At 45.8% G+C, this 12,205-nt stretch overlaps 2 protein-coding genes across 6 annotated transcripts in view; one reads left to right on the top strand and one right to left on the bottom strand.

Annotated features, from left to right (window-relative positions):
• Positions 1-12,205, bottom strand: part of LOC139765818 (uncharacterized) — a 403,015-nt gene that overhangs the window by 215,129 nt on the left and 175,681 nt on the right. The window lies entirely within an intron of this gene.
• Mlp84B (Muscle LIM protein at 84B) overlaps positions 1-12,205 on the top strand; it is an 81,778-nt gene that overhangs the window by 45,829 nt on the left and 23,744 nt on the right. For all 5 annotated transcript variants that reach the window (XM_071693617.1, XM_071693614.1, XM_071693615.1 and 2 more), the window contains exons 4-8: positions 5,236-5,359; positions 7,007-7,185; positions 8,078-8,213; positions 9,193-9,371; positions 10,921-11,244. In XM_071693617.1, coding sequence (XP_071549718.1) covers positions 5,236-5,359; positions 7,007-7,185; positions 8,078-8,213; positions 9,193-9,371; positions 10,921-11,244 — 942 coding nt within the window. The remainder of the gene's footprint in view (positions 1-5,235; positions 5,360-7,006; positions 7,186-8,077; positions 8,214-9,192; positions 9,372-10,920; positions 11,245-12,205) is intronic.

The raw sequence follows: 12,205 nt of genomic DNA, 5'->3' as shown, positions 1-12,205 counted from the left end.
GAAGGGTGGTTTCTGGAACCTCCCATTCCAGGTGCTGGAAAGATGGGGTCTAGAAACCACTGTTCCAGGTGCTGGAAGGGTGGGGGTCTGGAAACCACTGTTCCAGGTGCTGGAAGGGTGAGGGGGTCTGGAAACCACTGTTCCAGGTGCTGGAAAGATGGTGTCTAGAAACCACTGTTCCAGGTGCTGGAGGAGCGGGGGTTTGGAACTTCCTATTCCAGGTGCTGGAAGGGAGGGGTCTGGAAACCACTTTTCCAGGTGCTGGAGAAGCGGGGTCTAGAACCTCCTATTCCGGGTGCTGGAACGGAGGGGTCTAGAAACCACTGTTCCAGGTGCTGGAAGAGTGGTGTCTGGAACCTCCATTCCTGGTGAGGGAGGGATGGTCTCCCCCCCCCCCTCCCAGCCCGGACAGGGGGGTCTCTGGCACCCCCCCCACCCACCCCCAGATTCTGGGGGGGTCTCACCAAGAGATCGTCAACCACCAGCTCACACAATAGCACTGTTGACGCCCTCCAAGAAACACAAAATATCTCAAATGGAATTATTTTTTTTTTTTGCATTTTATTTCTTAACAAAATATTCTTAACCTGTGCTTTTAAAATTTTCCTTTGTTTTTTTCTTTTTTCTTTTCATTTATGATCATTTCGCTTCATTTTATTTCACACGCAGTTCTCAGACGTGCCCACGTTCACGGCTGACGCGAGCGGGCAAAAGCTAACTTTAGCGTGACGGATGTGTTGAAGTGAGCAGTTAACGCTAACAGTAGCAACCACAAATCGCTAATCTTGACAGACATTCCTCGACTGTGACGAGTTGCAATGCCAAACCCTCTTTTTCTTCCCCACAGCAGGAACGGCGGAGGGGACGGTCTCGTCGGCACACGCAACTGACCTTGAGTGTTTCTCTCTTCCTAATTTATATATATGTATATATACAAATATATATACATATCTAAACAATGTTTCTCTCTCGTTATCAGCCACTTCTGGTGTTACCGCTAACCAATAACGATGCTTTTTTTTCTCTTTTTCTCTTTTCCTCCCCTTCAACGTCCAGTCTGCTACGGCAAGAAATTTGGTCCCAAAGGCTATGGATTCGGTCATGGAGGAGGGACATTACAGTGTGACCCCGACTCGTAGGTTCAAACTCATATGTGTCCTTGACCTTATTACCCTCTGTAGGCATGTGCATGACCCGTGTTGAGACATCTGTGTGTGAGTCTATCATGTAGATATGTAGATTAGATCTGTAGTTAGAGAGATTATAGAGATATATATAGAGTTGGACAGACAGGTATATAAACATTTACGACTTGATAGAAATACAGAAGCCACTGAATATATATATATATATATATATATATATATATATATATATATATATATATATATATATATTCAGAAGTGGTAGAGGATGTGTGGATCAGGTGTTTGCTTTGAAGAATGTATGTGAGAAATACTTAGAAAAGCAAATGGATTTGTATGTAGCATTTATGGATCTGGAGAAGGCATATGATAGAGTTGATAGAGATGCTCTGTGGAAGGTATTAAGAATATATGGTGTGGGAGGCAAGTTGTTAGAAGCAGTGAAAAGTTTTTATCAAGGATGTAAGGCAAGTATACGAGTAGCAAGAGAGGAAAGTGACTGGTTCTCAGTGAATGTAGGTTTGCGGCAGGGGTGTGTGATGTCTCCATGGTTGTTTAATTTGTTTATGGATGGGGTTGTTAGGAAGGTGAATGCAAGAGTTTTGGAAAGAGGGGCAAGTATGCAGTCTGTTGTGGATGAGAGAGCTTGGGAAGTGAGTCAGTTGTTGTTCGCTGATGATACAGCGCTGGTGGCTGATTCAGGTGATAAACTGCAGAAGCTGGTGACTGAGTTTGGTAAAGTGTGTGAAAGAAGAAAGCTGAGAGTAAATGTGAATAAGAGCAAGGTTATTAGGTACAGTAGGATTGAGGGACAAGTCATTTGGGAGGTAAGTTTGAATGGAGAAAAACTGGAGGAAGTGAGGTGTTTTAGATATCTGGGAGTGGATCTGTCAGCGGATGGAACCATGGAAGGGAAGTGAATCATAGGGTGGGGGAGGGAGCGAAAGTTCTGGGAGCGTTGAAAAACGTGTGGAAGTCGAGAACGTTATCTAGGAAAGCAAAAATGGGTACGTTTGAAGGAATAGTGGTTCCAGCAATGTCAAATGGTTGCGAGGCGTGGGCTATAGATTGAGTTGTGCGCAGGAGGGTGGATGTGCTGGAAATGAGATGTTTGAGGACAATATGTGGTGTGAGGTGGTTTAATCGAGTAAGTAACGTAAGGGTAAGAGAGATGTGTGGTAATGAAAAGAGTGTGGTTGAGAAAGCAGAAGAGGGTGTTTTGAAATGGTTTGGTCACATGGAGAGAATGAGTGAGGAAAGATTGACCAAGAGGATATATGTGTCTGAGGTGGAGGGAACGAGAAGTAGGAGACCAAATTGGAGGTGGAAAGATGGAGTGAAAAAGATTTTGAGTGATCGGGGCCTGAACATGCAAGAGGTTGAAAGGCTTGCAAGGAACAGAGTGAATTGGAACGATGTGGTATACTGGGGTCGACGTGCTGTCAATGGATTGAACCAGGGCATGTGAAGCGTCTGGGGTAAATCATGGAAAGATTTGTGGGACTTTGATGTGGAAAGGGAGCTGTGGTTTCGGCGCATTATACATGGCAGCTAGAGACTGAGTGTGAACGAATGTGGCTTTTGTTGTCTTTTCCTAGCGACACCTTGCGCACATGCGGGGGCGAGGGGGTTGTTATTTCATGTGTGGCGGGGTGGCGACGGGAATGAATAAGGGCAGCCAGTATGAATTATGTACATGTGTATATATGTATATGTCTGCGTGTGTATATATATGTATACGTTGAGATGTATAGGTATGTATAGGTGCGTGTGTGGACATGTATGTCCACATACATGTGTATGTGGGTTGGTTGGGCCATTCTTTCGTCTGTTTCCCTGCGCTACCTCGCTAACGCAGGAGACAGCGACAAAGTATAATATAAATATATAGATATATTGGAAAGGATCACAATTTTTCTTGTCTCTCCCCTGATGATGTGATCATTACACGAAAGTGCACTTAGGAACTTATCGTGTTTCATTTCCCCGTTGACTCATAGGAATATATATATATATATATATATATATATATATATATATATATATATATATATATATATATATATATATATATATATAAAAATATATATATATATATATATATATATATATATATATATATATATATATATATATATAAAAAAAAAACGTGTATGTGTGTGTGTGTGTGTGTGTGTGTGTGTGTGTGTGTGTGTGTGTGTCCAGCAGTTCCCGTGTGCGTTTTCCAATCCCCCCCCCCCACTTTTTTTGCTCCTTCCTCCACATGCTTGTGAACCTAAAGTCTTCCTCTTGTTCTCAAGATGTGGAACTGGACCTCGCCCCTGCTATAGCACTCCCTGTAGTCTTGCTGTATCTCTTGATAAAGAAATGATCGTGGTTTATAACCCTATGTTTATATTTATTAACACTAACGAATAACCTTCTTTATTTGATGAATCTAATCAATTAACACCAAATCAGATGAGTTTTACTGAATTTATTTAAACATTGTACGCAAACAAATGTCTTTTTCACATGATTATTTTAGTCTTATATTTGCATGTGGACCTAATGTGTGGCTTTAAGCCGGTAGCGATGCTGGGGCTGCCCTGGAGTGGGGTGGTGGGGTTCGAGTGCATGGTGTTCGAATCCTGGTGGCGGCAGTCGGTCCACAGTCAATCAAGCTGTTCATCCTGCCCAAAGGGCTGGTCGATGAAATGGATACCAAGATTAGGCTGGGGGATATATATATATATATATATATATATATATATATATATATATATATATATATATATATATATATATATATATATGTATATATATATATATCTAGGGAGCTGGGGGCTGGAAATCCTCCTCTCCCGTTTTTTTCTTTTCCGAAAAAAGGAACAGAGAAAGGGGCCAAGTGAGGATATCCCCTTTAAGGCTCAGCCCTATGTTCTTAAGCGCTACCTCGCTAACGCGGGAAATGGCGAATATGTATGAAATATATATATATATATATATATATATATATATATATATATATATATATATATATATAAGGACACAATTAACAGAGTGGGTTTACTAACATTATATATTGCGAACACATGGTCGACAATACAATGCAACACACACACTTAAAACACCCATAGGGTAAAATCCACCCTATGTACAGGACACATAAAGCACAAAATAGATGACCACCGTCATGATCCATGCCCCACATATGGCGGTCCCATATGAAGGGTGGCGCTGGGATTCGAACCCTGGACCTGAGGTTACCTAGGTCACAGTGCGAACCATTACATGTTATACCATGACGATATACCCACCACACACTGAACCATGACGATATACCCATCACATATGGCCACGTACCATCAAGACACATGGCCATAGACCAGCACTACACTTGGCCAGAGACCACCATCAGGTCATGGTCATAGACCACCACCACACATGGCCACAGACCACCACAGCACACGGCCAAAGACCACCAACACACATGGCCACAGACCATCACCACACAGGGCCACAGACCACCACCACACATGGCCACAGACCATCACCACACAGGGCCACAGACCACCACCACACATGGCCATAGACCACCACAGCACACGGCCACAGACCACCACCACACATGGCCACAGACCACCACAGCACATGGCCAAAGACCACCAACACACATGGCCACAGACCATCACCACACAGGGCCACAGACCACCACCACACATGGCCACAGACCAGCACTACACATGGCCACAAACCACCCCCACACATTCCCACAAACCACAATCACCACACATTCCCACAAACCACCACTACCACACATGGCCACAGACCATCACCACACATTCCCACAAACCACCACCACCACACATGGCCACAGACCATCACCACACAGGGCCACAGACCATCACCACACATTCCCACAAACCACCACCACCACACATGGCCACAGACCATCACCACACAGGGCCACAGACCACCACTACACATGGCCACAAACCACCACCACACATGACCCCCACAGACACACCAGACCATCATTATAAAGAAGACCCCCCCCAATATCAACACGAACCCTTCTCTCTCTCTCCCCTCCTCCTGCTCCACGTAGCGCCCCCCTGGTGCGACCCCACGGGAACCCCGACGCTATTTTGCCGGTGGCCGAGGGAGAGACGCCCTGCCCACGCTGCGGGGGGAGGGTCTTCAGCGCCGAGATGATGATGGCCAAGAACAGGGTAAGTTCTGAGGACCTCCCGAAGACCTCTTTACCACCCCCCCCCCTGCTTTGGTTATGACACGTACCCCTCGTCCCTGTCTGTTGGTTATGACATGTACCCCCTCGTCCCTGTCTGTTGGTTATGACACGTCCCCCTCGTCCCTGTCTGTTGGTTATGACACGTCCCCCTCGTCCCTGTCTGTTGGTTATGACACGTCCCCCTTGGTTATGACACGCCCCCCTTGTCCCTGTCTGTTGGTTATGACACGTCCCCCTCGTCCCTGTCTGTTGGTTATGACACGTCCCCCTCGTCCCTGTCTGTTGGTTATGACACGTCCCCCCTCGTCCCTGTCTGTTGGTTATGACACGTCCCCCCTCGTCCCTGTCTGTTGGTTATGACACGTCCCCCCTTGGTTATGACACGCCCCCCCTTGTCCCTGTCTGTTGGTTATGACACGTCCCTCTATATCTAAGTACATCTGTCTCTCTGATTTAGGCTAGTGGCCTCACTTACGTTGTAGCAAGCCATGACCTCTGACCTCTGTATCTGATTGACCCTAATTGACCCCTACATGTTGGTTAGAACAACCATCCTCCCTACACCTTGGTTGTGACATCCACCATGTCTCCTGTTTGGTCGTAACGACCCTAAACCCCCCCTCCCCTCCCCAAACTGTTTTAATGACGACTTTATATTTTCATTTTCTGAATGACCTGTGTACTTTAGGATAAAGATAAATGGTCATATTGTCCATTATTGAGTTAAATGATGAAATGGGATAATTCCCCGTCCAACAATGTCGCTTTTAACAACATTATAAGTCAATGTAGTTCCATATTTTGTTGAGCGTTCACGACATAACATGTCCCATGGAGTTCTTTCACTGAGTCCTTAACTAATTTACATTTTTCAATCAAATTACTTTTTTCCCCTGTTACGTCTATACCACAGGCTTCTATCAATACATTTATTTATCAATAAAGGCCTATTTATCTCGTCTTCCTTATTCTAATCTATGTTTCATTAACACGTTTCGACTTTGCCTCTCCTTCTAAACTCTCTCCCTGTGGATGAAAGCAAATACGCCCAGCAGTTTCTCTACCATACATGTAGCTATAAAATCTAGTTATCAGTGCTTCATATACATATATATATATATATATATATATATATATATATATATATATATATATATATATATATACATATTCCTATGAGTCCACGGGGAAAATGAAACACGATAAGTTCCCAAGTGCACTTTCGTGTCATAATCACATCGTCAGGGGAGACACAAGAGAGAAATATAACAGTCAGTTGATATACAACGATGAGACGAAGCTGGAACGCCATCTGGTATACATGTATACCAAATGACGTCCTAGCTTCGTCTCTTCGTTGTATATCAACTGACTGTTATATTTCTCTCTTGTGTCTCCCCTGATGATGTGATTATAACACGAAAGTGCACTTGGGAGCTTATCGTATTTCATTTTCCCCCGTGGACTCATAGGAATATCTTGATCACGCGCAAAATCGTGATCCTTTCCAATATATATATATATATATATATATATATATATATATATATATATATATATATATATATATATATAATCTGGTTATCAATACCTCGATGAGTAAGACCTCCCTCCCTCCCTCCGTCAGCCGTTCCACAAGAAGTGTTTCAAGTGTCGGGTGTGCAAGCGACCCCTGGACTCCATGGTGCACTGTGATGGGGCAGACGGCGACGTCTACTGCAAGCTCTGCTACGCCAAGAAGTACGGCCCTAAGGGCTACGGCTTCGCTGCTGGCGGTGGTGGCGTCCTAACCGCCGAGAATATCCCGTAAGTTAAGGGGGAACACCACCCCCTCACCTGTCCATTTCGTTCACGTCCCTCCCCCTATGTCACTTGGGTCCTTTGGCATTTTCCCCAGAGGGACACCATTACGTCAGGGCGTCGCCTTTGCAGTGTGTACGTCCTGTACGTACACACGTCTATGACACTTGTGAAGTGGGTGTTACCGGGCTCCGCCTGCACGAGGTGACACCCCGATTGGAAAGACACCTTTGGCGAGGCTGTGTCACTGGCAGTAAAGTGTCGTTAAAATCCCTGGCGACTAAAAAGGGGAGGGAGACGGGGGCTGGATATCCTCCCCTCCCGTTTTGAATTTGCCAAAAGAAGGAACAGAGAACGGGGCCAAGTGAGGATATTCCACTCTAAGGCTCAGTCCTCAGTTCTCAACGCTACCTCGCTAACGCGGGAAATGGCGAATATGTATGAAAAAATATGAAACTAATAATAATAATAATAATAATGATAATAATAATAATAATAATAATGATAATAATAATGGTAATAATAATAATAATAATAATAATAATAATAATAATAATGATAATAATAATGATAATAATAATGGTAATAATAATAATAATAATAATAATAATAATAATAATAATTTTACCATCACTACTACTAATAATAAGTAAACTAATACTACTATTACTACTACTACTACTACTACTACTATTACTACTAAAAATATCTAGTAGGATGCAGTCATTTATGGATAAACTGCCAAAAAATTTCTGAGTATTTCCTGAATATTTCTCTTCATGTAATCATTACAGTAACTTCTGGAAGTGTATGTTATTATCTCTGTACTGACTCGTGTGTGTGTGTGTGTGTGTGTGTGTGTGTGTGTGTGTGTGTGTGTCTATGTCTCGCACCACAGAGGTGGGGAAGTCTTGGCTGTTAAGCCGGAGACAGCTATGTTGGACGTGAGCAAGATCAGAGCTGAGGAGGGGCAAGGCTGCCCGCGCTGTGGTGGCAAGGTCTTCATGGCTGAGGAGATCAACGTCCGGAACAGGGTAAGTGACACCGTTGCCTCAGATCACCCAGAACAAATTCCAATTTGCCCTTCTCAAGGGGATGATGATGGATTGATGATGAGGGAGAGGGAGTGGGAGGGGATGTTTCAAATTGAGTGAGATAGATTAGGGAGGGTGATTAGAGAGGGGTTTCAATTAGAGTTTGATAGACTAGGCAGGGTAATTAGGGAGGGGTTTCAATTAGAGTGAGACAGACTGGGGAGGGTAATTAGGGAGGGGTTTACAATTACAGACAGACTGGGGAGGGTAATTAGGGAGGGGTTTTAATTACAAACTGGGGAGGGTAATTAGGAATGAGTTCTAATTACAGACAGACTGGTGAGGGTAATTACGAAGGAGTTCTAATTACAGACAGACTGGTGAGGGTAATTAGGAAGGAGTTCTAATTACAGACAGACTGGTGAGGGTAATTAGGAAGGAGTTCTAATTACAGACAGACTGGGGAGGGTAATTTGGGCCCTTATGGTGATAAGGAGTCATGGAGAACCAAATTTCGACTGTATATAGTCGGGGAAAAAAAAATGTCATTTGGCACATACTCCTCATGTTCATTCTAGTGCCTGTTTGTGACCCTTTGTCAAAGCCATTTCTCTTATAATTAGTCGTATGTGAGGATAGGGAGCCTTCTGCTTGAACTATCACCTATCCATGGGTAGAAATAAGGACTGGAGGCTACACTGACTATCCTCTAGAAGGTGGACAAGTCCCCAGGGGCGCCATGTCTTATCTCCGTCACTAATCATAGAATTTCAAATGATTCAAGAGCCAATATTTCCTGTCGATGGGACAGAATCACTTGTTTACCAGTGGTGTCTACACTACGTTCTCTTCCTTGTATATCAACTGACTTTTCTACGTCTTCTCTCTCCTTCTTGTATCTCCCTTGATGATGATGTGATGATGACACGAAAGTGCACTTGGGAACTTATCGTGTGTTCCATTTCCTCCCCTCCTACAGTCGTTCCACAAGCGGTGCTACAGCTGCCGACACTGCCACAGGCCCCTGGACTCCATGACGGGTTGCGACACCCCTGACGGTGAGGTCTACTGCAAGCTCTGCTACGCCAAGAAGTATGGACCTAAGGGCTACGGCTTCGCTGCTGGTGGTGGTGGCGTCCTGACCGCTGAGAATATCATGTAAGGACCCTAACCCTAGCGCCACACAGGGCACCCTGGGGGAAGTAATCTGAAGGGGTATCTCGTTACCAAGGAAGATCTTAAGATGAAGTGAGAGTAGGAGAGAGGAGGGAGGATTTCCAGCCAGCCAACTCTCTCTCCTCCCGCATCTAGATCCCCTCATATATATATATATATATATATATATATATATATATATATATATATATATATATATATATAATATCATGAATACGAATAGGAGAAAAACTGAACACTAGCATTTTGTTGTGATTTCTAATGTGGTAACATTCCCAGCTCTCACATGTTTGAATATTGCATCAGATGAGTACTGTTCTAATCAAGTGTGCCAACAGATTTGCATATATATATATATATATATATATATATATATATATATATATATATATATATATATATATATATTCCTATGAGTCCACGAGGAAATGAAACACGATAAGTTCCCAAGTGCACTTTCTTATCATAATCACATCATCAGGGGAGATACAAGAAGGAGATAGAAGACGTAGAAAAGTCAGTTGATATACAAGGAAGAGACGTAGTTTAGACACCACTGGTAAACAAGTGATACTGGATGGTGGCGTCATAACTACATCTCTTCCTTGTATATCAACTGACTGTTCTACGTCTTCTATCTCCTTCTTGTGTCTCCCCTGATAATGTGATTATGACACGAAAGTGCACTTGGGAAATTACCGTGTTTCATTTTCCTCGCGTTTATATTTTTGTTTCCCCGGTAATAACCTTTGCTTTTAAGGTCAAAAAGATTAAAATATATATATATTTTTCTTTCAAGGATTTTGTTACAGAAGTAAACCTCAAAGTAAACATTGTTAGCAGAGCCATTTGCATCATCGTCAAACATTTAATGTTATTACTCACTGGCCAAGGTGAGTCAATAGTCAAAGGGGTTTGGTGAGGGAGGGGCATGGTGGGGGAGGAACATGTTGGTGGAGCAGTGTAGAAGGAATATGTTGGTGGAGGAGGAACATCTTGGTGTAGGAGCAATATGTTGGCGTGGGAGGAATATGGTGGTGAAGGAGGAATATACTAATAGGGGAGGAATATGCTGATATGGTAGGAATATACTGGAGGGGGAGGATCTTATTGGTGGGGGAGGAACATACTGGTGGGGGAGGAACATACTGGTGGGGGAGGTACATACTGGTGGGGGAGGAACATACTGGTGGGGGAGGAACATACTGGTGGGGGAGGAACATACTGGTGGGGGAGGAACATACTGGTGGGGGAGGAACATACTGGTGGGGGAGGAACATACTGGTGGGGGAGGAACATACTGGTGGGGGAGGAACATACTGGTGGGGGAGGAACATACTGGTGGGGGAGGAACATACTGGTGGGGGAGGAACATACTGGTAGGGGAGGAACATACTGGTGGGGGAGGAACATACTGGTGGGGGAGGAACATACTGGTGGGGGGTCGGAGGGAAGAAGTGAAGTCGAAGGAAAAGGTGGTGGGGGGGGGAGGATGAAGACCCTTCCTCTCATGCTCTCCGTTCCTCTGCAGGGGAGGTGAGGAGCCGGGGCTGGTGAGCAAGAAGGCAGACGCCTCCCGCTTGGACGTGAGCAAGATCCGGGCGCAGGAGGGGCACGGTTGCCCGCGCTGCGGGGGCAAGGTCTTCATGGCCGAGGAGATGCACGCAAGGGGACGCAGCTGGCACAGACGGTGTTACAACTGCTGCCACTGCCACAGGCCCCTGGACTCCATGGTGGGTTGCGACGCCCCTGACGGCGAGATCTACTGCAAGCTCTGCTACGCCAAGAAGTACGGGCCCAAGGGCTACGGCTTCGCTGCCGGCAGCGGTGGCGTACTGACCGCGGAGAACATCCCGTAAGTTAAGAAAGGCGGCGTAGCCCCGCCAGCGCACGTGCGTACGAGAGCGCGTCAGGAGGTGCGTGCGAGAGCGCGTCAGGAGGTGCGTACGAGAGCGCGTCAGGAGGTGCGTACGAGAGCGCGTCAGGAGGTGCGTACGAGAGCGCGTCAGGAGGTGCGTACGCGAGCGCGTCAGGAGGTGCGTACGAGAGCGCGTCAGGAGGTGCGTACGAGAGCGCGTCAGGAGGTGCGTACGAGAGCGCGTCAGGAGGTGCGTACGAGAGCGCGTCAGGAGGTGCGTACGAGAGCGCGTCAGGAGGTGCGTACGAGAGCGCGTCAGGAGGTGCGTACGAGAGCGCGTCAGGAGGTGCGTACGAGAGCGCGTCAGGAGGTGCGTACGAGAGCGCGTCAGGAGGTGCGTACGAGAGCGCGTCAGGAGGTGCGTACGAGAGCGCGTGTGGGAGTGACGCCCGAAGGGCGTTCAGTGGTTCTTGTATGAAAGGGTTGAATTGGCTGTGTTACGGGGAAGTGTGACGGGTTGTGTGACGGCGTCAAGTGCGTATGGAAGTGCGTACGAGAGTGCGTATGGGTGTAACGCCCTATGGGCGTTAAGCGATTCTCGTATGTAAGGGTTGAACTGGCTATGTTTGAAGGGGGGGGGGGGGGTTGGAGTGTGACGGTGTTATCTGTGTCGGTCAGTGTCCGGTGTGTGTGTGTGTGTGTGTGTGTGTCTCTCATGTTACGGCGTCACTCGGTCATTGTGTGCCTGACCTGTCATACACATGGGTCATGCACCTGACCTCATCACAGTTATGACAGGTGTCCAAGACGCATGACAGGTGTGTGTGTGTGTGTGTGTGTGTGTGTGTGTGTGTGTGTGTGTGTGTGTGTGTGTGTGTGTGTGTGTGTGTGTGTGTGTGTGCGTGACGGCAAATACTTGTGACGAGTGACAAGTGTTGGTGATATGACAAGTGTCATG

This window comes from Panulirus ornatus, chromosome 56, assembly GCF_036320965.1.
Source record: "Panulirus ornatus isolate Po-2019 chromosome 56, ASM3632096v1, whole genome shotgun sequence".
Classification (NCBI taxonomy): Eukaryota; Metazoa; Arthropoda; class Malacostraca; order Decapoda; family Palinuridae; genus Panulirus; species Panulirus ornatus.
The sequence above is the reverse complement of the archived record's forward strand: the minus strand, read 5'-3'. Positions and strand labels throughout refer to the sequence as shown.